The 27,172-nt window shown below is 37.4% G+C and overlaps 1 protein-coding gene across 1 annotated transcript; it reads left to right on the plus strand.

The window, feature by feature from the left end:
* Nucleotides 1-25: 25 nt before the first annotated feature.
* On the plus strand, nt 26-26,878 carry IL18R1 (interleukin 18 receptor 1). The gene is made up of 12 exons (XM_037528932.2): nt 26-133; nt 5,582-5,673; nt 7,002-7,078; nt 8,077-8,314; nt 12,095-12,260; nt 15,404-15,554; nt 17,163-17,225; nt 20,249-20,354; nt 20,513-20,652; nt 23,318-23,476; nt 25,405-25,563; nt 26,162-26,878. Exons 3-12 carry the CDS (start codon nt 7,021-7,023, stop codon nt 26,515-26,517), a joined length of 1,596 nt encoding a protein of 531 aa, XP_037384829.1. The 5' UTR covers nt 26-133; nt 5,582-5,673; nt 7,002-7,020; the 3' UTR covers nt 26,518-26,878.
* Nucleotides 26,879-27,172: the final 294 nt, after the last annotated feature.

Below are 27,172 nucleotides of genomic sequence, written 5' to 3' on the forward strand. Positions count from 1 at the left end.
CTTTCTCGGGTGTGCTGCCCACGGTGACCTGAAGGGTGCACTGGAGGAGCACGGGTGTGTCACCTCCAGGCCTTTCGTGCACTGGGCCTCCACTCACCTCCCCAGCGCTCCGGACCAGGGCACCGCCCCGCTGGTAAGTGTTGGCGCACACCGGAGGTTTTCCTGCGCTCAACTGCCAAGACCATGGAGTAGCTGCGGGAACTCGCAGGTGGGGCGCTCAGGTGGAGGAGCCCACACCCCTTGCATGCTGCAAGATGCGCAAGGCCACCCCCACCTAGAACCTCAGACTAGGACTACAGCCTCAGTCCCCCAGGGGCACTCTCACACTGGGAGCATCGCCCCACCGGGAACAGCCTCCCCGGAGGCGCAACCCGGATCTGGGCAAGCCTGACCAGGAGCAGCACAGATCCCGCCTCCCACCCGCCCAACATCCAGGTTAGAAGCAGCGTTCTACCCGCAGCTTCTGCCACCTGGCAGACTCGTCCTTTTACTTTCTATTTTTCCTTCCTTTCTTTGAAAAAAACTTCTTTAGTTGCCTCATTTCTTTAGTCACACTTCCGTCCCCACTTGTGGCTCCTCTATTTCATGTCTAGTTACACAATCCTAGGGGAGGAAGTGCTGTTTCTATCTTTCTGCACTCCTGCCTCCACTGTGAAGGAAGAAACCATCCCTGTCCGAGCCTGGAGCAGCCATCTGAAGGTAAGGACAGGTGCTCACTTCTTTGCTGCTGTTGTATTCTCTACTCTCCCTGCAGTAGCCCCTCCCTGCAGGGGGCAACCCAGCCTCAGTGGCAGGGATTCTGAAACAAGATCAGCTAAGTATGCTATTATATATACCTGTTTGTATATGTAAATATATACAATTTAAAACTATTAAGTATATACGTACATTAAAGTATGATAATATGCTATGTGTGTAATATGTATAAGTATATGTTTATGTATAGATATACAAGTGCACTCACACATAAACACAAATGAGTGGAGAGAATATTGTCAACTTTCTCTGTTAGTATGGTTTTACAGATTAACACATTCCCAATTTTTTCCTGGAAAAGTGACATAAATTAAGTGACATTTTCATTTGTTAAGCAGTGACTGTATCTGACACTGTAGAAAACATTTAGATGTATTATTATTATTTAGCTGTATTATTATTATGGGTTACAGGTCAACTGAGGTAGGAACTATTCGAACACAGAGGTGTTTACCAATTTACAAAAGGGCATCCAGCTATTAAGTGAGCCCAGATTCACTCTTGACATTCCTGAATCCAAACCTGTTGTTTTTCATTTGGGGTGTCTCTAGGAGTTAGAACACCCAGTAAGGTGAATTGAAGTTACCAGATAGATTGGTGACCCGGCAGTCACAGACAGATGTGGACACTGTGACTACTGTGTAATTTCATTGTGTTTCCTCACTCCATTATGAGACCTCCGCTAACTCCCATTTGGTGCCATGCAGTGCTGCCTCCTGGGGCATGCTTCTCAGTCTGAGGACCTTGGATGGGTTGGGAGGCTACAAAATTGGGGGAAACTGAGTTTGTGCTGGTTTTGGGACAGTGTGACAAAAGCATACCAAGGCCAGAAACAACTGGTCTGGGAACACGGAGTGCAAAGGTAGAGCACCTGTGCTCTGGGGCCTCACTGAGGAGAGGAGAGTCCAGGTGGCCTGGAGCTGGAGTGGTGGGAGTCATGGTGCAGGCTGGACAAAGGTTGTTTGGGGCAGTAGTAGATGGACAGCTTCTCTGAGAAGACAACCCTTGAGTCAGGATGCAACAGTGGCAGGAACCAGCAGCTAGGGTGGGGAGTATTGCCCAGGTATCAGGGCCAGCGCCCACATAAGTGGTGCGGGGAAAGTACCTCCTGATGGATAATGCAACTTATACTTGCCTGATAAGGTTTGTGAGATGGAAATGATTTTCTTGGCATTGCTCTTGAGAAACCTAACTCAACACAAATTTTTTTTTCTCTTAGTGTGTATATGTTTGTTTTATCATCTCAACATCTGAATAAGACACTTATACATTGACTACTGTAGAGATTGATATTTTAAAAATCACTGGTGTTAATGATTTTTATCAAGGCAGTTTACCTCACAAGTTGCTGGTAAGAATGGTTTACAGTGAGGCAATCAGCACTAGTTATGTGTGTCAAATCTCAGTTTCCTTATCAGAAAGAGCTTTGAAGTAGTCTATAAGCAGGGGTGCTGTGCATTATCTTCTAACGAATGGTCACTTTGCTCAGGTGGGATCTAAAAGCAAGCGCAGGTGAGTGGGGGTACAAGACACAACTCTTAAGATACTTTGGAGAGTCATCAGTTTGTGACTCTACTTTAAGCATACAATTTTTGGAAGAGAACCTTTTTATTTAGAGAAAACTTCATGCTCTGCATAAAGAACATGAGAAAACAATAGTTAGATTATTCTTTTGTGTATATATATATATATATATATATACACACACACACACACACATGCCTACCTGTACCTATACCTACACTATACCTATATGTACATATATTTGTCTTCAATATTGTTAAATATATGTATGTATTTAAGTTATATTAAATTTACTTTTAAGTATACAAATAAGTCCCCTATATTAGTGCTCCCTACCTTGGCTGCACATTACAATCACCCAGATTTTTAGAAGTCAGGATGCCCACACTGTATTGCAGATGTCTGGGGCCCCCAAACATCACTGTGAGTTTTTTTATGTTCCAGGTGAGAATGAGTACTCTAGACTTCACAATTAAAAAATTAATTAAATGAATTAAAAATTGTCAGTTGTTAAAGCATACTTTTCAAAGTGTCGTGAGTTAAGAAGCATTTCAGAGATGGAAGATTATGCAGATATAACAGTGGATCAGATGATCACCTAGGACCCCAAACTATATGTGAATTTAATGCATTATTTAATTCATCAAATAAGAAGCAAGCAAACATGCATGAAACAATTAAGTCAATTAGTGATTACTACGAAAAGTAAAAGAAAACAAGATGGGTGTAGAGAGAAGGGTGTGTATGTGTGTGTGAATGTGCATGTTCACACTTGGGCAAAATGCTAAGTTCCACTGAGTGCTCATGGGGGACCTTATACATTATAACAAAGATATCAACAAGCTATAAGAAAAGGACAAAGCTGGGCCTCCCTGGTGGTGCAGCGGTTGAGCGCTGGGTTGCGAAGCTGCCCATGGCCTCTGCGGCGCCGGTTCGATCCCCGGCTGCTCCCCGGCCACCGGAGGAGGGTCCCACATGGCGCGCAGACCTCTCCTGCCGCCCGCTGCTCCCCTCAGCAGTGTACTTCGGTCCTTCTGCCTGCTCTGCTCCCCGCTTTAGCTCTGGTGAATTCTCTCACCCTCCCGCGCTTCTGACTGTACCCAGTGCTTGTATAAACAAGCAAAACAAACAAACAAACAAATAAATAAATAAATAAACATGCCTCTATTAAAAAAAAAAAGAAAAGGACAAAGCTAATTATTTACAGAGAAATAGTAGCTATTTAGGAAGAGTAAGTTAGACTTCATCTTTTTCACAAGCACATTAATTGTAAAAAGAAAAAAGCAAAGCCACAAAATAAGGAATATTTTATATCTTCGCTGAGGGGAATGTTTTAGAAGTAATGAAAAAAATCACACAAGAGTAGAATGATGGGTTTGACTTTATAACTATGATATCTTTCATGTATTAAAAGACTTAAAAGAGAAATTGAAAGTTAAACTCCAAAACAAGCTGGAAAAAAACACTAAACATCTAAAGACTGGACAAAAAGAATAACAAGAAGGCTGTAAAGGGACTCCCCTGGTGGCGCAGCAGTTGAGTGCTCGGCTGCGAAGCTGCCCACAGCCTCTGCAGCCTCTGCAGCCTCTGCAGCGCCGGTTCTATTCCCCGCTACGGGCGAGGGTCCCACATGGCGCGCAGTTCCCCGCTCTGGCTCTGGTGAATTCTCTCACCCTCCCGCGCTTCTGACTGTACCCGTGCTTGTGTAAATCAATCAATCTTGAAAAAAAAAAAGGCTGTAAAAATGAAAATTAAAAGGCTATAAGGGCCTCCCCCATGGCACAGGGAGACTCCCACGTGACGCGGCAGACCTCTCCTGTCTCGCCCGCTGCTCCCCTCAGCAGTGCTTTCGGTTGGTCTGCCTGTTCTGCCCCCCCACTCTATCTCTGGTGAATCCTCTCACCCTTCTGCACCTCTGATCTGTACCCCAGCTATTGTATAAATAAAAAATAATCTTTTATAAAAAAGAAAAGAAAATTAAATGGCTAAAAATAATGATTAACATTTGCCTCGTTTATACTAAAAAAATGTGAATTTAATGCATTATTAATTCATCAAAGAAGAAACAAGCAAATATACATGAAACAGCAACGTCAGTTAGTAATTACTATGAATAGTAAAAGAAATACGTTGAGATTAAAAAAAAAAAAGATGAGATGCTATTTTACCTATTTGACTATCTAATTAAATGTAAAGAATGACAATGCTCAGTGCTTACCTGGGTGTGATACAGGGATATCATCTTGCATGTTGGGGAGCATGAATTATTACAACATCCTGGATATGGTGTGGTAGTATGCAATTATGTTTAAAATGCATTCTTGTACTCCCATGCTATAACATCAAGAAAAGTAGGTACGTAATATTAACTAACTTTTAAGTGATACTTGTTTTTTTCCCAGACTCTGCAATAGTAACTGGTATAACCTTCCCTTCAGCTCTGGGAGTTAATATTGTTATTTCCTTTCATAGATAAAGAAATTGGGGCACAGTTTTCTTATATTTTTTCAGCTGGTAAAGAGGAGTATGAGGATTAAAGTCTAGCTATGAATACAGGTGATGCTCCAAAATCTGACCCATACTGCCTTACCTGGGAAATGGTCATGTCTTTTTTTATTTTTCAATTAAATACATCTTTTCAATTATAGCCATCCATATGAAGGAATATCATGTGGTAATTAAAATGATGGTAACAGATTTCTGTGATCCATAGAAGTGCTCATTCATTAATTACAGGATATGAAATTACTTAAACATCTTCTTCAGGATTTGAAAATATATAGAAATAGAATAGAAATATATAGAAAGCGCACTAAAGGATTGGACATGTTGAAATTATTTTTCTTCTGTTCAATCTTCATTTTATAAATGTCCTACAATGGGCATATGTACTTTAGGAATCAGAGAAATGTTTTTAAAAAAAAGAGAGGGAGAAGAAGATACACATACACACACACACACACACACAGAGAGAGCGAGCGAGCGAGAGATTAAAAAATTATGGCAAAAAAATATCAAATGTAGTGCTAAAAGTACCCCAAATATTCCTACATGCAATAAATTTACTATTGGTATCTTCCAGTGTATATTTTGATATTTACTAGAGTATCTATGACATTTTGAAAAATGTCATATTTCTATTACTTAATATCTTAATCTCTTAAATCCACAATAAGTACATTAAAATGTATATACATACACACAGAAAGCTGTGCAAATATCATCTCATTTGTGTACTGGAATCTTGTTTCATACTGAAACTCAGAATGCTGAATTATCTCATAATAATTTTATCTTTTAGATCTTGAAAAATTAAAAAGAGCCAGCAGTGCCCTTTGAAAGTCCGTGTCAACTTTAACCAGAGGAAGTAACACTTATTTTTTTCTACCTGAGGTAAGAGAATAGATTGAGTTAATAATAACATGTGTGTGGGGGGAGGGAGCAGTGGGAGGATTGATTTTAAACCATAGGCACATTCTCACTTGGTCATAAAAGTTGGTACTTTCCATAAATACGTATCCCTTTTGTCTTTACATTATTGATTATCAAATACCTGGTGATGTTACTCATAGGACTGACGTAAATGGATTGGTATCTTAGCCTTTAAATTTCATCCAGGATTTGGATATTAACAGTCCTTTTTAAAAAAAAAAAAAAAAAAAGCTAGTATGGGAAGTGAGTGGCAGTTGGTGAGAGAACTATTTGGGCTTGAGAAGCTACCATGGCCCCAGGAAGGCTTCATAAATGCTAGCTCTTTTAATAAGTGAGTAGTTCTATAGAGGCCTTTTTATGTCCATCCTGGTAATGAGCAAGTCGTTTTTGGGACTTTCAAATAAATTGAGCAAGATTGCACAGTCTTTCAGGTTTCAAACTGGAAAACCCAGAAACCAAGTTCTGGGAACATGCTTTGCTCCCTCCACGGGATGGAACCCAGTGTGTGACAAGAAAGGACAGAGGACAGTTTGTGAAACAGCACTGTTTCCTCCCCCTATTCTGGTAGTTAGTAGGCTAAAAAAGGGTTGGAGGAAAATGCCAATTTCAGTTCACTGAGGTGTCTGAAACGTATGTCCTTTTCCCTGAAATAAACACATAAGGGTGTGTTAATGCAGACACATATCCACACACTCTTCCTCATGAACAGCTACTAGTGGGTGCTGCCTGTGTATGAGGCATCCTGCTGTACCTCAGCAATGAGGTGATGTACAAAAAAGACTTTGTCCCTGACTTAGAAATTTATGTTCTGCAGAAGAAAAAAGTATTTCAAAGTTCATCCCACAAATGCAGATCATGATGAGAATTTTGGTGTGGTGATTGACAAAAGTAGCTGGATCTCTCACATACACACACATATGTAGAACTGTCAGACATACTTCATATATCTTTGACTGTCTATTCATAACATGCTAGATCTTCTAGACATTGTCCACAAGTTTGACCTTGGAGACAAGAAAGTTGTATTGTATTGGAGAAATTAGAGAATTAGGGATTTCTTATGGATGTAGAAATTTATTGTCTAAAATTTTATTACCTTTAAAAATACATGGCTGACAATTTTGAGAAAATTTGGTGACTCTATTGAAGATATAACAATTTTCAGGGCCAGTATTTTTAAAGTCTGTATGCAAGAATAATTTTTTTTTTACAACCTCCTCTGAAGGACAGACGGGTACACTTCTTTTTAAAAAATCTTTTTCACTGATGAGGCATCGTTATTTCCACAGATACCACTGACACTAAGCCATGCTTGGCAGAACGCTGCTCATGGTGCTTCTGGCCCTCACATTTTGCAGTACCTGGGGTATGTGATTATAATTACTCACAAACATGTTTCATTGGTAGTTTTGAGGGAATATTGAGGTCTCACTTTTTTTTTTTTATGTGGAGCTGTCTAACAAAAATGTTGAATTTATTATAGTTAGTGATTTTTAATTTTCCTTGAGAAAGTTGCCAACCATTTGGGGCCCTTGGCACAGAGAATTAAAGATTCAGAAGAATGGCATCTAGTAAAAACTCACATGGGATTACAGAAAAAGACATGATTTACTCCTCCAAATTTATGTAGTAAGAACATGATGAAGTAAATTACCTTTGTCTGAGATGAAAATCTGCTTAGTGTTATTTGAAATCTAAGAGGTCACAGAAGAAAGGAGGAGTGGATGGGAGGGGAGAAATAGGGGCAGAGAGAGAGAGAGAGAGAGAGAGAGAGAGAGGAAGGAGGTGAGAGAGAGAGGATGAGAGAGAGCTAGCAAGCTCAAAGAGGGAAAATACATAGTCACAGGTTGGGTAATGAGGTAATGGTTAGCTTAGGTAGACTTAGACTGGTTGGGAGCAAGATAGATGAGACAACTGATCTACTGATGATCTAGATGGATCCCTTTCCATGGAGACTCAATTAGGAATATTTTGGGTTGAGTGATTACACTATAACTTCTGTGGTTTCCTTATGAAGAAATTATATTGTGTAACATATTCTTTTAAATGTTGTATTTATCTGTCCAGTAGCTACAGTAGGTTAAGTTCTGGTACTTCCCTGTTTGGGAAAATCTGTTTGAAGTGTTGCCTTCATTTATATTCTGAAGGAGTGTTAAGTGTTGGAAAGATGGATTTTCTGTCTCTTAGTTTGGAAATATTGATGTTAAAGTAAAAAAAATATACAAGATTCAACAGATTTCTCAAAATTTTCTTACTAACTGAATTTATTTTCCTAAACCTTTGAAAAGAAAAAAAAAAAAACATGTTTGCATTCTGTTTTTTTTTTGTTTTTTTTTTTTTTTTTACTTTGCTGATCTTTTGAAGAAAGTTGTACTTGGCGTAACTTCATTACTGCACTTGAAGGGGAACCTTTCTATCTGAAATATTGCCCATTTTCTTCGCACACGAATGAAACAACCACCATAAAATGGTACAAAAGTAATTTTCCTGAAGACATTGCGCTAAGTTCAAACAGTTCACCCAGAATTGTTCCACGTGGTTATGTTTTGGAGTTTTGGCCAGTTGAGTTGGATGACAATGGAAATTATAGTGTCCACACAGGGTGAGTATACCCTTACTTTGGGTTGGTTTGTTTCATAGCACTCTTGGATTTTGTTCAACAAATCAACAGTAATCTGAGGGGTCAGATAATCCTTCATGTTCTTTCCTCTACTCTTCCAACAATAAGGAATGATTACTTCATAATTGAAGAACTAAGTTAAAAGCTGCCCCTGTGTTTATCTATGATCTTAATAAAAATAAATTACCTTAATATGTCTTATTATAGGGAATCCTTACCAAAGATAAGTGAAGATTGAGTGAAATTCACTTAAAATTCCACAGTTCCTGTTGTCTGGAATTACTAGTCAAATGAAATAAATGGCGGTCATGTTATTAACATGCGGGGAACAGGAACAATGTCAGACTCCTGAGTAGTAGTCTCAAGGTGGAGAGAGGTGCTGGAATTGGTGTAGGTAATTCTCCTAATCCAATTTTCAGGAGGTTGTTGAAAGCCAGGTGGCAGGGCTAGTGGAGAATGTGTGTGATTGGCAGCCAACAACCTACACTGTGAGAGAGGGAAAGCCCAGGTAGGACTTGGTTTTAGCTCTTGATTCTGTCTGGGTACTCATAATTAAGGATCATAACTCCTATGAAATGAAAACAGTCAACTGAATGTGTAAGTGATATCATTGAACTTGGTTCTGTATATTTGTTAGATTATTTGGAGTAACTGGGACAAGGGATCTTCTGTGATATTGACTCTTAGAACACTGATGATGTAGTGTTTATCTCATACATTTGTAATGTTATACACATACTTACTTGTGTTATGTGTATATATGTCATGCTCTGTAGACATACATAGATAGATACATAACTAGATAGATAGGCAGAGAGAAAGAGGCAGAGAAAGAGAAAGAGATTTGAGAATTGATCTGCAGCACTTGTAGAAAGTAGGCCAGCCTTCAACGGTAGATGTGTGGTGCTGCGGTGCTGTCAGAGGAGTGTCTTTCTACAGTGAGCATCTTTGGAGTCCTGATCATTATCAACTGTGCTGCGGAGAGTTGAGTGTGAAATCACAGTGAAACATTGGTGTTACCCTTCTAGTTTTGCATAACCTGAGGTCATTTTGGTTGTTTTTATACATAGAAACTCGCAGGAGTAAGAAAGAAACTGGAGAACTTTTTTTAAAAACCAATTTTAAATCACATTTTAAAAGTGATGGTTCCAGAAATGGTTTACCGTTGGGTCTTTTCACACCAAGCTAAGGAAGAATGAATACTCATAAATGGAATAGAGAAAAAAGAACAACTCCCCAATCCTAATTGAATAAAGGCATGGTTTGAATGAGCAAAGGTTTCTGGACAGGACAGAGTAAATTGAAGTAGTTACTACAAAAGTCAGTTGGAGACAGAGGTGAGGAAGTACAGGGGGAGGCTGGGAGAGGCAAAAAAAAACAAGGTGGCTCACAGTAACTGTGGTGACAGAAGTTATTGGAGGATGAAGGATGATGTGAGATTAAAGTGATAATGGGAGGAGCAGCTTTGGCAATATTTTTGGAAATAAATGGGAGCTTGCATGAAAGCAGGTTGCTTTGCATACCTGGGAGCACTGAAGATATAGAACTTTACTAATATAGTGCAACAGGCAAACACTAACCTCTGTTGCCACATGTGTGTGTCCACATGTGAGTGCAATTGCACACTGATTTAGGTGAGTCTTTATAATTTCATGTGGGATCATCAATGACCAGACCCTACTCCTGCAATCCTCCCATTAGAACTATGATCCTTTAATTGTCCAAAGATGTATTGTTAATAATCAAATGCTAGTGGATACATTAAGCTTGCGGTGAAAGAAACTTTGGCAGAGGAATTTTAAGGAGGAAATCCATTCAGAGAAAGGGAATGCAGAGAAAGAATTGATGATAAAAGTGAATAAATGAAAATAGAAAAACACATAGAAATCCTATAATCAAGATCTAGTGTGACAAGCAGCAAATTTGGCTTGGTAAGTGTCCTCAAAAGAGTAGACTAAAGCTGCTGAAGCAAGTGTGGCCGGAAGTGGCTTTTGTAACCAGGATGGACTTGGCTTTGTTGGGGGTGGAGATTGATGCTTATAGCCCTTCATTGGTCATTGCTCTTCATAGCAAGTTTCCTAGTTCAGTGTCTTGGACATGGATGTGTCAGCCAGTCAGTATTTGTTAAGTGTTAGGCATTGAGGTTTGAGGAATAGAGATCAATGTGGTCTAATACAATGGGAATGTGGGTGTGCCCTATTCCTTGTAAACAAGACATAGAAAGTGTTTCTCTGTTCAGCTTAGTGAGGCTGAAATCAAGGAAACATCTCGGAAGAGGAAGCTGCTAATGGGATTTTGAATCCTTTCCAAAGACCAGGTGGCTCTAACATGTTTCACGACAGTTGATCCACTGCCTTTCATTTTTAGGAAAGTTTGTCCCACTCCTCACAACTTCCCCGACCCCCATCATCCATCCCTGCCCAGTTCTGTATCAATTTATACCCAAAGGAAAGGGTCAGATTCACGTTATTGTGAAAACATAGCATTGTGAAAAGCACATCTGTTTTTCAGGGCCAAACTTGTGCATCCTGGCCCCTATGGCTTATCAGGTGTGTGAACTGAGCCAGCTATTTAACTTTGCCTGATGTTTGCCTTTCTCCTCTTTTATAAGGGAATAATCATCTTCATTGCACCCATGCATTACCCTATCTAGACCCAGTGATTTGGATCAGAATAAACTTCCCTGTGAAATACAAAATCCAAAAAGTATAGACAAAACATTTGTAAAACAAGTACCTGCCTTTGTTTATAGATCTCTCCTATCTTGGGTTATGAAGCTCTGAACTTACCCATCTCCAAAGATCACTGAAGTTTTAAAATTTCTGTTCTGGTATCTCTATGGTCTGCAGGGTGTGTGTGTGTGTGTGTGTGTGTGTGTGTGTGTGTGTGTGTGTGTGTGTGTGTGTGTGTGGAGGACTGCTCAGCTCAGGTTTTCTCCTTTATCACCTCCTACCCCTAGCCCATGAAAATTGTTAAATTTATCACTGCACTGAACCAAAAGAAGAGGAACAGGGTTTAGTCATCAATAAATGAATCTCTATATACCAACATAAGGGAAAACATTTCATTGAATTGGTTCTGCTTGCTGTGTCTCTGTACTAATTATAAAATACATTTTTGTGAGACCTCCCTGGTGGCACAGGGGCTAAAGTCACAGTGCTATCAAGCTATTGGCAACCACTACAGCATGAGTTCCATCCCTGGCCAGGGAGCAACCCACATGTTGCAGCAGACCTCTCTTATCTCGCCCGCTGCTCCCCTTAGCAGTGTATTTCAGTAGAGCTGCCTGGTTTTTTTTTTTTTTGTTTTTTTTTTTAAGGAGAACTCTTTCGGTTTTTTTTGTTTGTTTGTTTATTTATTTATTTATTTATACAAGCACTGGGTACAATCAGAAGCGCGGGAGGGTGAGAAAATTCACCAGAGCCAGAGCGGAGAGCAGAGCAGGCAGAAGGACCAAAGTACACTGCTGAGGGGAGCAGCGGGTGGCAGGAGAGGTCTGCGCGCCATGCGGGACCCTCCTCTGGAGGCCTGGGAGTAGACAGGGATCAAACCAGCGCTGCAAAGGCTGCGGGCAGCTTCGCAACCCAGCGCTCAACCGCTGAGCCTCCAGGGAGGCCCAGAGCTGCCTGTTTTGCTCCCCACTCTGTCTGTGGTAAATCCTCTGGCCTACACCCCAGTTCTTATATACATAAATAAAAATAAATCTTTACTATATATATTTGTGCTAATTATAAAATATATTTCAACCTTTTTTTTCCACAGATATAGTAAGTATAAATGGCAATTAAAGGTAATTGGAAGGAACAAAAGCAGCTGTTTTACTGAAAAAATTGTAAAGAGCAAAGCTGTGGAAGTTAATAAACGTTTGGAAGTAAACTGTGAACCTGGTTATTATAAAAACCTAGCCTACCGAACAGTAGTATATAAGGTAACACTTTTGAAATATTTTATTTATTTATTATATTATTTATTATTTATGTTTTACATCATTGTTCATTTTTAAACAATATTTGCTTCCTCACCCCCTCAGGTGTAGTCCCCATAGAATTTCCTTCCCCAATGCACCCGTGCACCATCACCTCAGTCCCCTGTGCTCCTCCCTCCCTCCCTCCCTCCCTCCCTCTGGTTCCTCTCCCTCCTCCTCCCCTGCAGTATGTCTCTGAAAAAGGAAAAAAAAAATCGAGAATGAGAGTCTGATGCCAGGGGAAGGAACCTTTGATTTCACAACATAGAGGCCACGTCAGCTCACGCAGTTCAGCTGGGCATCTGAGTGCGGTGCCCTCTCCCGGCTGCGGGATGAGCTTCTGTGTGTGATGGACGAAGCCGGATTCCTGCCCCATGTTAGTGTTAACTGTTAAACAAATGATAATAGTCTCTTCTCCCTTGCCCTTCCTTCTTTTTCCTCCTCCTTTAGTAATTAATTTTTAAGAATGTTAGCTTAGGGATTTTAATTTTCTTCTGCTACATGTATTAAAAATTTTAAATCCCAATGTATATATTTTTTCTGAATATATGAGTTCATTTTGGAAGTTAGAAGATGGGAAATGAATAATGAAGATAAGAAAAATCACCCATAATTCCACCAACCACAGATTTCTTTTTCATGTGTAAACATCATCTTTTAAAAAGTGGCATAGTTTATTGCTATATATTTCTTTTATCTGCCAAAAATTATGTTGTGATTATTCCTTTACATCGTTAAACATTCTTTCATGCATGAGATTCTATTGTATAGATACTTACAGTTAACTAATCCTGTTATTGGACGTTTTTACTTTCCTACTTTTCATCCTTATGTATAAAATTAAAATGATGAATGTCATTCATGTAAGATAAATCTTAGGGGTATATGTATCTACAGATATATATATATATATATATATATATAATATATATATATATATACATGTTGACTTGTAAGAGCTATTTTAGAACATACCATGGATATGAGATATAAATGTATAGAGACAATCACATGTATATTCTATACATGTGTATATCGTATGCATACATACATATACAAATACATCAACAAATTATATTATTTCTATAGGAAAAAAACCAGAAAGACATAACTGTCATGGAAGTTTTGAAGACCTATGGGGAGGTGGTCTGGAAAGATCTTGGGAAAGAAGAAGCAACTTATGATTTCCTAGAAACTTTTGTTTGTATCTTTGCTTGAACACTGTTTACTTGTGATTTTTAAGAAGAGTACTTATACTAAATGTTTTCCAAACATCTGAGTCAGTCCCAAGTTGACTTGACTCTGTTTTCTGTCAAAGATACAAATGTTTTATGAAGTTTGTGAAGTTGAGTGGACTGGGTTTTAAGAAATTCCAACATGTAGGCATTTAGATTTAGAAAATACAGGTATTAAGAATGGTTTAGCCAGACAGTTGACTGGAGGGTTTAGGATTCTAAGTCTGCTTATAGATCATGACCTGTTTGGAAGGAGAGAAGATAAGGAGGGGCAAGGAAACTACATCAATAAAGAACTTGGCTGGAAATAGAAATACATGGCCTTTGATAATTAGTATGACTTTGAAAACATAGTTTGGGATTATAAAAAATGTAACTTAGGCAAAATCAATTTACTGATGTGAGGTACAGATGTGGGTGCTACACAAGCCTGTTTGAATCACACTTTGGGCCAGTCCCAGTTATTACCAGCTTTTGCAGTTTTGAATGCGAAGTCTTTGGGCAGAAGTTCTCCATGCTTGGTAGTTGCAAGAACAGTGTCACATGGTCTAGGTTAGCAATTCAACTCCCATTTCCCCACTAGGTTCTTAGGTTGCTTCAGAACCTCTTTATGTGTTACTAATGACTTAATTAAAGGATTGAAGGAGGTAATTTTTTTTTTAACATGCTTTATTGTGGAAACATTATATCTTTTATGTGGTTGGAATTACAACAATACATTATTTAACCAAATCTTAATTATACCACATTGGCCACTGTGAAAAGCTAAAGACAACATAATCTCAGTTCCTAATCTTAGTGCTTCACACATTTAGCATTATTTTAAACCTTTTTTGTTAGTTAATTTTTTTTCTTACACCCTTATAGTCCCCATCATTCTCCCACCACCATATCACCCGTGAACCTGATCACCATATTTCCTTGAGTTCTGTGATTTTTTTGTTATTGCTAATTTCCATGATATGTATGGAAATTTATGGTAGAGAGCCATATTTGAGTCTGTCATTTTAATATTTGAATATGATTTGAATAGTCTCGATATTTTTCTAATCAGTCCATTGCTTTCTAATGGAGGATGTCAAACAGGCCAATAGTCTGCTAGGTATTCATTTCTGAATAATTCTGCCCCCACACCCACTCCCCACCCCTAGGATGGGCAATCCATGGAATTAATGGAATCACACTAAAAGTGTTACAAAATAGAGTTGTGCAGAAAGTTCTGACCAAGGCTAGGCCTGGGATTTTGTATTGTTCTCTCTCTGTCTCTTTCCCCTTCTCCCTCTTTTTCTCTCCCCTCTGAGTGTATGTAAGAAAAAGATTCAGAGCCTCCCCTGGTGGTGCAGTAGTTGAGCTGAGCGCTGGGCTGCGAAGCTGCCCGCAGCCTCTGCTGCACTGGTTGGATCCCCCCACCGCCAGCGAGGGTCCCACTTGGCATGCAGACTTCTGCCACGCCTGCTGCTCCCCTCAGCAGTGTGTTTCGTCAGTCTGCCTTTTCTGTTCCCCATTCTGGCTCTGGTGAATTCTCTCACCCTCCTGCACTTCTGACTGTACCCAGTGCTTGTATAAATAAATACATAAATAAATCTTTAAAAAAAGAAAAAGAAAAAGATTCAAAGAAAGTGATAAAGGTGACTATAATGCCTCTATATTCTATTTCCCTTGTGTATTGATAATGATATAGCGATTAAGTAATGGAACTGTATTGCATTGGTCCAGTAGAAACAGTGCCAAATCACTAGAACACTTACTCAGAAATTGCTGTATTTCATTCTGGTTTTCTTTTCCTCTAATGATACATACTGTTTCTTGAATCATTGTGATAGATTTTGCTTTTACATAGAATATGTTAACTTTTTTTAAAAAAAAAAACAGGACTGCATGAAGATAAAAGACAGTGAAGATTCACACATAAAGAAGAATGCAAACTTTACAGATCAGGGATATTACACCTGCGTTTTTTCTGTTGATCACAATGGAAAACTATTTAATGTCTCCAAAACCTTTAATATCACAATAATTGGAGGTAAGAGATATTGTACAATCTGGAAGAAACTATTTTAGTAAAACAGATATTTTCTTTCTTCTAAAGTGATATAGGAAACCAGAAGCAACTTAGTTGGAGCTATAGCCACAACATTATTTCAAATATAAGGGTCAAAATCATATTGGCATCATTCACCTCTCTGAAAAGCCTTCTGGGAAGTAGTAAATGAAACTTTCTAGAGGTGAACTTCCCATGAATCAGCTTAAAAGAGCTGATTGGTATTTGAGTAAATCGTGGAATCTTTTGTTGCTACATATATTTTCACTCAACAAAAATTTACTGAGGATGTTTATATTCGATAAACTGTACTGGCTATTGGGAGGTAAGGGAAGCAGGAAAATATGAAAGTATACTATTCACAAGGAATTTGATTAAAGTCAAGGATGACCAGAGTGAGACAGAGGGAATATTGTACATGGAAGTGGAGTCATCTGGGAGATGTTAAAGGCACAGAAGGGGTCTGGAGGAAGAAAAAGAGATGGATCTTGGAAGCTGAGAATAATAGATGTGGACAGGCAGCGGGGGTTGCTGTGGAAGGACACTGTGATAGCAGGGTGTAAGGAGCACAGGAGTTGTGCAGCTTGGTGTGTGACTATTAATCTAACTTATGAAGAACTTGGATGATATATACCAGAAAAATTGAAGCCTGGAATTTTAGAGTGACAGAGACCTCAGAGTAATTTAATTAAACCCCACTCAGTGAAGATGTTCTTCATGCGCACTGCTGCTATTTCATCACTATGTGCCTTTTTGTGAGCTACTAAGGAAATTATCAAGTTATACAGCATCTTGGTCCAAATTTTAGTATTTGATTGTTGAGCATTTTATTCTAAGTCCAAATGTGCCTTCTTATCCTTCTACCAAGTGGTTTTTGTTTGATTTCAGCAATGCCACAAATAAAGTATGATTCCCCAAATTGATATTTCCTTTCAATATTCGAAGACAGGTGACTTCCTTAGATATTCTTTTCCATCATCTTGGAATCTGTAAAATTCCTGTGATGGTTCATTCAAAAACATGCTGGATGCATAGTTACAAGAGCTCTTCTGCATCCACAAAAATTTTTTTCACTTTGTCATCCACATATATAGCTGAACACCATGTACTGCTGCTGTAGAAATTATCACAAGGTTAGTGCCTCCAAACAATATAATTTTATCATATGGCTTTAGAGGTGAGAAGTATGAAATGAACACAGCTAGGCTAAAATCAAGCTTTCAGCAGGCTTGCAATCTTTCTGGAGGTTCTAGAGGAGAATAGGTTTTCTTGTCGTTTCTAGCTTCTAGAGGCCACTGTACTACTTGCTTTGTTCCACTTCCTCCATCTTCAGAGTCAACAGAGTAGCATCTTCAAATCTCTCTCTCTAACCTTTGCTTCCGTCATCATAACTGTGAACTTTCCATTGATGACAGTGAAACAACAAACAATATCAGTTGCAATGATTATTTCATGGAAATACAACTAAAGTGAATGTAAAGTGATGACTATTAGATTCTTGGTTACATGGGATAAGCACATTATAACAAATTTTTGTTTTTGAGAAACTCCGTGCAACGCTAATGCATTTTTTTCTTTTCTGACATTTAGGTCACAGTCTTATAAGTCCAGCTCTTCATGGACCAAATCCTGAGTATGTTAAGGTGGAATTAGGTATATTTTTACATACTTATATTCACCATGCATGAATGGGGACATACTTAAGTCTTCCTAGGTTAATTCTAATTCATTGTTTATTGATATGGCATGCATGACATATCCCATATTTAGTGAAAAATATTTACAAAGGCAGGAAAAGCCTGTCATTGTTTGAATGTTGACATTTTTTAGAATAAACAGTCTGTTCAAAAGATAATGGAACTGTGGTTTGTAGACTAGGGTTTTAGTAGCTGTGTAGATGGCTTTTCTCTAGTAACTCTTGGTGATCCTCAATATGAAAACTCAAAACACTCTGGAGAAATGATTCAAGCCCATTATGTGGTTTGAATATTTGTTTAATTGAATCATTTTGAATCAATGACTGAACTGACAGTGCATTGAAACTACATGCCCTGTTAAGCTATTCCTTTCAAAAAAAAAAAAAAGGAATGAAAGAAAAGGGGAATCCATATATGTTAAGCCAGATATTGTGTGGGGTAATAGGAATACGATATTGAATGAAATCCTCCAAGCAACATGGAGGGATATTATTTCTACTTTAGGGAGTCAATTACCATTGCTGGTAATTATAATTTGTAAAAAGTCAAACCACTGGAAAGTGACAGAGTTGGGATTCAAGTGTCTGATGTTTATTTTGAAAGTCCACATCTTTTGACCACAGCTTGCCTAGCAGTTATTTATATGACTACTCATTCCCAATGTGTCTCTGATACTTTGCCATTATATTTATGTTTTTCCCGTTTTCTATTTTCATTCCTTTTCTTTATTAATTTTTTTCTCACTTTGGGTTTAATTTGCAATTCTTTTTTTCCAGTTTGTTAACATGGAGAGATAAACAATTAATATTCAGTATTAGAGAATTCATTTCATGCAGTATGTGTATTTTAAGCTCTAAATTTCCGTGTTATCACTGTATTAGCTGTTTTCAATATATATAGGTATGTTATGTCTTCATTCCTACTCAGTTCAAAACATTTATTAAAATTTTCTTTGTGATTATTTTCTTTCATCTATGGATTATTTAAGTTTCTTAATTTCCAAACATTTGCATGATTTTATAGTTTTTTCTGTTATTAATGTCCAGTTCAGTACCATTATGGTCCAATATTCTATACTCTTATCACTTCATTCTTTTGAATTTGTTGTACTTTGCTTAAGGAACAGAATATAGTGGATCTGGATGAATATTCTGAGTGCATTTGAAACAAGTATATATTCTACAAATTTTGGTTTTTATCATACTCTAAATCTCAATTAGGCTAATTTGGTTAATGGCATTGTTCAAATCATACATCTATAGCCTTGGGGATCTTTTATATGCTTTCTCTACCTGTTGCTGAGAGTTCTATGTTAGTATCTTCAACTATGATGTTTAATTTGTTTAGTATTGTCAATTTTTGCTTTATATATGTTGAGATTACCTTATGGGCACATACAGAATGATGCCTATTGAACTGGCAATTTTTCTCATGAAATTTGTCTCTTTATGGTAATACTTCTCTCCTCAATGCCCGCTTTCTCTAATGTTAAATAGGTACACCAGCTTTCTTTTGCTTAGGATTGGCATGACTTTTTCCCCACATCTTTTTGCTTTTAACATTTCTTTGTCCTTATACATAAAATGTGGCTCATATAAACTGCATGTATTTGGATTGTTTTAGCAATCCCATCTGTTTAGTGTTTAATCCATTTACATTTAACAGATTACCAGTGGAATTGATTTTCTGCCTATTTTCCAAGTGTCTCGTGTTATTATTTTCCTCTTATCCCGCCTTTTCTTTTGAATTAATAAAGTATTTTTCTTTATTTAATCCTCTGTATTTTCCAGTTAGTTGTATTTTTTTGTGTCCTTCATTAGTAAGTAGTTCCCCTAGAGATGACAATATGTACCCTTGTCTTAATAAGACAAATGTATGTATTATACAGTTACAATGTCAATGTCACAAACATTAAGAACCTTACAGCAGTTAATTTCATTCATCCTCTTCATCTGAGTTATTAATTTATATATTCTCTCCTGCATTTACTATAAATATCACAAGAGATCGGCATAACCAATTAATATTTACCCAAATATTTGTTCTGTCTTGTGCTGTTCATTTGTTCATGTATTTTCTTGCTTTCATTTACATATTTTTTCTTGAATCTGAAAAGTCTTCTTGGGCAATTGTGTGTGCAATGTTGGTAGTAAATCTTCTAGATATTAGTTATCTGAAAATGTCTTTGTCTCAACTTGTGAAGAATATTTTTTTTCAATATAGAAATATAGGTTAGCAGTTTTTTTTTTTCTGGACTTTAAAGATGTCCTTTTATCATTCACTGGTTCATTGGTTGTTAGATTCAATTTTATTTTCATCTCTGATTATCTGTGGGGAGAGATCATGTGTCTTTTTAGGCTTTCCCTCTGTGGCACTTCTAAATACCATAAGAAAGCAGGAGAACTCATTAAGTCTTTGCAGTCTCTTATACTACCTAAGCCCTTAGCAAAATCCTATTAAAATATTCACTGGACTCTCTTTTCTTTATAAGATTTCTTCTATTGTATAAACTAAAGCAAATTCCACCAGGGAATAAAATGGCTGGCAATTCCAACTTACCTTTTAGTTTAATTGTTTACCTTTATTTTCCCTATAGTTTGATTTCTTTAATTTTTAGCTATTTTCATTAAATATTTTGTGTCTTACTCATTTTGTTTTTCTAGAAGTTGCTGTGGGAATGTTGATCTGATACTACCTATGAATTACATATTGAACATGAAGTTCACTGGACATTCTCTTTTAAAATAATTTAATTATTAAATTACTAATATAAATAATTCCTAGTTTGGTGATGACTTGTGACTACTGCCTAATTATTCTGCCTTATATTCTTTTTGAAATTTAAAAACAAGGCATATCTGTTTTCTTTCTGTTATATTACATTTTATATGAGGTCAACATATGTTGATTATATTCATTTTAAACCTTTGGGAAATCTGAATTTCTAAAATCAGAATGTTGGTTGTCAATTTTACCTAGGACAAGAAGTGAGGCTCAACTGCTCTGCTTCTTTGAATAAAGGTGACTTAATTCATTGGGACGTTCAGGATAACAATACACGTGAAGAACAAGCATCAAAAATTCAGTATGTATATGTGGTAATACTCACTGTGCTATGTAAAGGGCATATTGAATAATATACATATGATATAAAATCACCAGACTCCTGAATGACTGATTGGATGTTTGGGATAATGTCACAGGTAATTTAACCTATTGCTAAATTATTTTCCTCTCTTACAGGGATAAAGAAGGGAAATGGCAGGCTTCAAAAATATTAATAATTGAGAATATCAATGACAAAAATCTAAATGTCTCATATAATTGCACTGTTCTCAGTACGGAAGGCATAGATACCAAAATGTTCATCTTGTTGAAAAAAGGTGGGAGAAAGTTCTATTTTTGGAACTTTGTAGAAATTTAAACTGTTGCTGCTGAGAGATCCCTCAAAGCTCATTACTCCCTCATTTTATAAGCTAAGAACCAGGCTCCTGAGAGGTACAGTAATTTAGATGGGTCAAAGGTATTCAGTGGCAGAATTTGTGCTCAGCCTTTGCTGGAACCCCATGGCCTATCCCAAATAGAATGAAAAAACTATGCTTATTCTTTTTCTCTCAGTCATAGAACTATCCTATGTAGAAATCAGGAGTCCAGAGCAGGGAGACAGGTGGATCGTGGGAATGTAGAAGCTGGTGGTTGAAGGCTGTGCTGAACAGAGTCAGAGCATCCTTTTTACAAGCAGAGCAACCAGAGGAACACTGTGGCTTGTTGTAGGAAGGGGCCAATGTTAGTGCATGTAATTGCTGCCTCCTCCAGCCTGCCTCATCTTGGACCCTGACACTGGGAATTTTAAGCATGGTCTTTCACTCAAAAAAAATTGACCAAGGTCTCCCATCCTTAAGGGACTCCTGGATTTGTCAAGTGAATAGTTGATGTCTCAGACCAGCAGACTCTTAGTCTTCAGTGCCCACCAGATGGAACATAGGTCCAAAGAGCATCTTCCACTTCCATCCTTCATCAGAAAAGTATAACCTCTAGAGTCTTTGACCCAATAACTGCTAGTAAATATCTGAGACTAGGACCAAAATGCTATTCTCCTTTTGTCACTGGTCATTGCCAATCTGGGCTATTAACTACCTGGATATGTAGGAAAAGTTAGGTTCTAAGAAACAGAGATTGAGAGACACAAAGAGTGATGCACAGAGACAAAATAAGAAGAGACAGAGAATAGAGACACACTTTGAGACAGGAGGACCAAGGAAGACAGTTACAGAGATAGTGAGAGATGAAATAAACAAAGATACAGATAAAGAGAGAGATCTCTGTCTTAGCTTTATTGAGAAACTGCAGAAGAGGGGCAAAGAGGACTGAAGGCCAGACATCACCTCTGTAGATATGTTGTCCTGGGTACCATTTGTAACTTACCTAGTACACCTGTTCTGAGGCTAGCACTCTAGCACTGCAATCATAATAATAATTCACATCTATTTTTTATATGTCTATTATATGAGAGACTCTGTGCTGAACTCTTACCATTATTTAACTTGAATTTTACAAGCTTTTACAGGTGAAAAAAACATACCCCACATATTACAATTAAAAATATCAAAATTTAGCCCTGACAACCTTGAAATCTGTCCTCTTACCTTCTACAGGAATCCCTACCGCTTGTGAATGTGCATACCTGAGTCTGTGATGGAAATACCTTCACTTTCATTAGTTTTGTTTATCCATGGCCTTGCCTATTTTTCTAGTGTTAGCCACCAGTCATCTGTCCCTTTGGATTAACCCATGACAGTTCTAGCCCAGACCTAGAAACCTCTACCCTGATCACTTCTTTTTCTGCTGCACTCACTAATGTAAACAGGAGGGTTGTGCCTTCCATGCCACCATTATTTCTAGAGGAGTGTGCCTGCAGGTGTGAACATATGTGTTTGTGTATTTATATAATATATTGACCTTTTGAGGATTCAGAAATTTCAGGGCCTGGCTATATTCAGAGTTCACTTATTCAGGAACTCTGTTTGCCTACTTACATCCTAATAGCTAATTTTATCAGAAAAATCATCTCTAAAAAATACGCAGTCTAAGATGTCAAGAGGTTTATGTATGTTTATACTCTTTGATCTGGAAATACACCCCATACAATTGGAAATTGCTTCTGAAACCAATAAAAGTATGAATAAACTTTCATGGATATGTTCATTGCAGCATTATATGTATTTATGAAAAATTACAATCAATCTAAAATTGAGATTAGGATATTATAAATTATAATTTTAAAGAACTAGTGAAGTGTTCATGATTTAGTTTTATGCAATGAAGAGTGATTATCATATAACCCCAATTACTAAACTATTTTCAGGGTTGAAAGAAAACCCAGGAGGAAATATTAGATCATGTTATCAGTGGCCAAAAAAATTATCATATCCTATAAACTACTTAGTATTTTCTCAGATTGTTCATAATGAGCACTAACTGAACCTTTTTTTTTTCTAAGTGTACTTTTAGAAAAAAATAGATGCTAAAATTCTCAGCTGTGTGCCAGGCACTAAATCTCCCAAAACATTAACCTTCTAAGAGAAGCAGCAGATATTCCTAGCTCTATATTATGGATGAAGACACCAAGATGAAGGGAATCAGCGACATTTCCCAAGACACAAAGCAAGAGGAGGCAGCAGGCAGGGAGCCCATCTCAACCAGGGCTCATCCAGACTCACCTCCATCTGTGCGCTCAGGCTGTGAGCTGCTGTCGTGTGTGGGCAGCTCTGCATTTCACCCCAGTATCTGTTCATCTTAGAGATCTGATTTCCACAGATATAGGCTACCCTATGCTTTTGGTTCAGATGGCTGAATAGCCTGGTATACATTTTAACTTTTTTGAATTGGGGAAGGATCTCCACTCCACACTAGAGGCTGGACTGCAGAGCCACACAGACATGTGGTGGGTAGAAGAGGTCAAAACTGAAAGTTGCAGTGTGATGCTGGTAGGTATTGATAACATTTCCTGGATTAATTATTCCCACTTTCTTTTTTTTTTTCTTGCAGAACTGGTGGACATCCCAGGCCACGTCTTCACTGGAGGGATGATCGCAGCTGTTTTGGCCTCTGTGGCAGTTGTGTGCCTAGTGATTGTGGGTGTCATTTATAGAGTTGACTTGGTGCTATTTTGCAGACATTTCATGAGAAAAGATGAAACATTAACAGGTGATAAATGTTAATGTACTAGGATGTCTTTTGGTTTCATTAGAAACTCAATAAAGAAATGATTATCTTCATCTTATTTTGATTATAATATTGCTAAACGTATGGTAGACATTTTCCCTAGGAAAAAATGTCATGTATCGTCCATTGTGAATATTATCTATGCCACATTTTCTCTCACTTATTGTTGCCAAGATTTTTTCTATGTTTGCTGTGTTCTTCTAATTGTCCTATGAGGTGTGTGAGCCCTGGGACTGCATACCTGTGTATCTGAATATCATTGTTCATACACCATCTGGGGACCTTTGCAATACACACACTCAACAAAGATCATTTAAATTGAACTGCATTAGATATGGGTCATTACTTTAACCTGGCAAAGGAAGCTGCATGATGTACCTGTGGGAACCTGGAACTGCAAGTCAAATGTTCTGGGTTCTAATCCATAAATTGCCATTTTTTTATTAACTATTATTTCTTTCCTCTTTTAAAATTTAATGTTGGCATTACATTTTTGCTCTTCCATATGTGCTCATGTGCCACTCACCCTCCACCAAACTACTACCCCTGCCAATACCCCTCTGCCTCCCTCACTCAGCCCTTCTCCAGCCCTTCCTCCTCCCCCTATTCCCTCTGATAACTATTTGATTTTTTCACTGAGATCAAGAATTATTCTTGGTGTATTTTACCTGTGTACATTTTTTTGTTATTTATATTTCACACATGAGTGAGACCATCCCGTGTCTGCCTTTCACTTTCTGACTTATTTCATCTAACACAATCGCCTGAGGGTCATCCATTTTTTCCCAAAATCCACTGCTGCTTCTTTTTTTTTTTTTCCACACATTGTCTACTCTTTCTAACTGGTGACTGTAGGTCTCAGTTTTCCTATTTTTAAATGTGATTAAAAGTTCTCAATGTTCAAAATAATTATCCATGGCTTTTGTTATCATTTGTATTTATGTGTGTGTGTTTATGTGTGTGTGTTTGTGTTTGTAAGTATGTTTGTGCAGGTCACACATAGTTCAAAACACAAAACATCTAAAAAATTATACTATTTGCTTGAATTTGTTTTCATTGCCATCCAAAAATTGTTTCTTTATCTAAAAATAGCAAGAAGCATAATACCATCAATGAAAATCATGAAATAGAGGGGAAGTTTTCCTATTACAGGTAGTAGCATATAATTTTTTTATATCCCATAGCATGTGTACCAATGGCATATTGTCTCAATGTCTCTATTGTCTTTTCCCACTGTCCAGTGTTCAATTCATTTCTGTTTCTATTTTCACTTTCTGTGGGTTATTTTGATGGTAAACACTGGGGTGGTGGTAGAACTGAGTTGAGTGAACCAAGATGACATTTGCTTTCAGTTTTTGGAATGTGAGTATATTTGAGCTCCTTTAAATACCTTTAATGCCCTGATGTATATCTTATATTTTTCTCTATTCCTCCGTGGTGTCAAATGGTGAAAATCTTAATGTATATGTTTAAACAAATCCACTTGCTAACTGGTTGCTTTGTATGATTAACATGTAAAGTTTTTATTTTTTTGTTTGCCTTTCAGTTGATTTCTTATTTTTGACAACATACGTCAGAAATAAAGAATAATGCCCAAAAAAAAAAAAAATCACATAACCAAAGAGTATTTGAAGGAATTTGGAAATTTCCTAGTTTAATTATTCTTTTAGCTGTAGATTGTTTTCTGTCAGAAACATGTCTTTGGTTTTTTTTTTTTTTTAAACAGTGTTATTGAAGAGTAATCAATATGAAAAGAATCACAAATATTTAATATATACATCTTGAGGATACTAGGTTCAACTTTTCTTTTCCAGTGATTCTTTTCTCATTGTTCTTGACTTCCACTCAAATTTGGATTTAAATAAACCTTTATTTGCACACTAATTAAAACAAATAACCTTATCTCCTAGATGGAAAAACCTATGATGCTTTTGTATCTTACCTAAAAGAATGTCAACCTGAAAACGGAGAGGAACACACCTTTGCGGTGGAGATTTTGCCCAGGGTGTTGGAGAAACATTTTGGGTATAAGTTATGTATTTTTGAAAGGGATGTACTGCCTGGAAGAGGTAAGAAAGGAAATGTTAAATAGAAAACAGTGTAGGTATTTCTTGTTTAAAAAAAGAAATAGGTTAGTCTTACAAAAGACTATGCTGTTTTCCCTTAAAAGCAAATGAGTTTGATAATTTACACCAGAAATAAGCAGCTAAATCAGTATAATCAAAAGCAAAAGAAATTGTTAGCTACACTGCTTCTGAAAGCATCCTGTCTCAGACCTGGTGTCTTAAATCTCCTGCCCAGTTCTCTGAATCTTTGGAAAAATAAATGGGCCTTCCATCCTCAGAACTGGGTCCAGAGCTGTCATCTTCATGAGGCATTAATCTAGAAATGTCCCACCATATATAAGAATACCTTGTTTGAATATTCTGTATAGCAGAACCAGTTCCTAATTTAGTATATCATCTTTTGGACTGGCTGTGTGACTCTGGGAAAACTGCTTAACTCCTCTGTGTTTTGATGTCTTCATCTGTAAAGTGGTGGTGATAACAAAACTTTCTTCATGAGGTAATTACAATGATCAAATGAGTTAATATCCATAAAATATTTTTATTTCAGACCCACCCTTTTTGTTCTTTTTCATTAATATGCTTTATCTTTCATTTTCAGCTGTTGTTGACGAAGTCCACTCACTAATAGAGAAAAGCCGTAGGCTAATCATTGTCCTCAGTAAAAGTTATATGTCTAATAAAGTACGGTATGAACTTGAAAGTGGACTCCATGAAGCACTAGTGGAAAGGAAAATAAAAATTATCTTAATTAAATTTGCATCTGTCAGTGATTTCACATTCTTGCCTGAATCACTAAAGCTTTTGAAATCTCACAGAGTTCTGAAATGGAAAGCTGATCAATCTCTGTCTTATAACTCAAGGTTCTGGAAAAATCTCCTTTATCTGATGCCCGCAAAAGAGGTCAAGGCATGTAAAGATGAATCAGAATTCTTGCCTGTTCTTTCACAGTCCTGATCTTCAGAAACACTGAGTATAAGAACGAAATCTTGATACAACGGGACTAAGTACATCAGCCTGTTTGTACAAAGGACATTATTTCAAATATTTAATGCTATGAAAATCCTGCTCACAGTTTGATGATGGAACTTGTCATTCAGTTGTCAATGATAAGACTAAATATTAAGCTGTGATAATTTGCTTCCAGAAGATTCTGAAATTCCAAAGAAACCAAACTCCTGTTTTTCCTTCTTCTATAACTGGATGTCTGGGCTCATACCCAGAGACACTCAGCAACAGTGAGGCTGGGTATGATACAAAAACTTCATATCTTACAAAAAGGGCACATTTTTGTAAATAGTGTTTTTTAATGCTAATAATTGAGCTATAAGATTTTAAGATCATGAACTGGCATTTTCTATGAACTACTAGGTGACAGTGTAATAGGAATGGTGATTTCACTCTCCTACAAAAGTTACCTACCTATAAACGCTGTGGACAGTGTCTGGAATGTGGGCGCTTGCTGGCAGGGCAATGAGCTGTGAGCCTGCTGTAAGAGAGTCTCAGCCTCAGGCTCCATTTAATGTTCCCCAAGTACAATTACAGGGGCATGGTACTTGGAAGTCCTCTAAGACACCATGTAAGCCTTGCTTCCTTTGAAGCAATTTATGGG

Source organism: Talpa occidentalis, unplaced genomic scaffold (assembly GCF_014898055.3).
Source record: "Talpa occidentalis isolate TD23 unplaced genomic scaffold, MPIMG_talOcc4v2.1 talOcc4.5, whole genome shotgun sequence".
Lineage (NCBI taxonomy): Eukaryota > Metazoa > Chordata > Mammalia > Eulipotyphla > Talpidae > Talpa > Talpa occidentalis.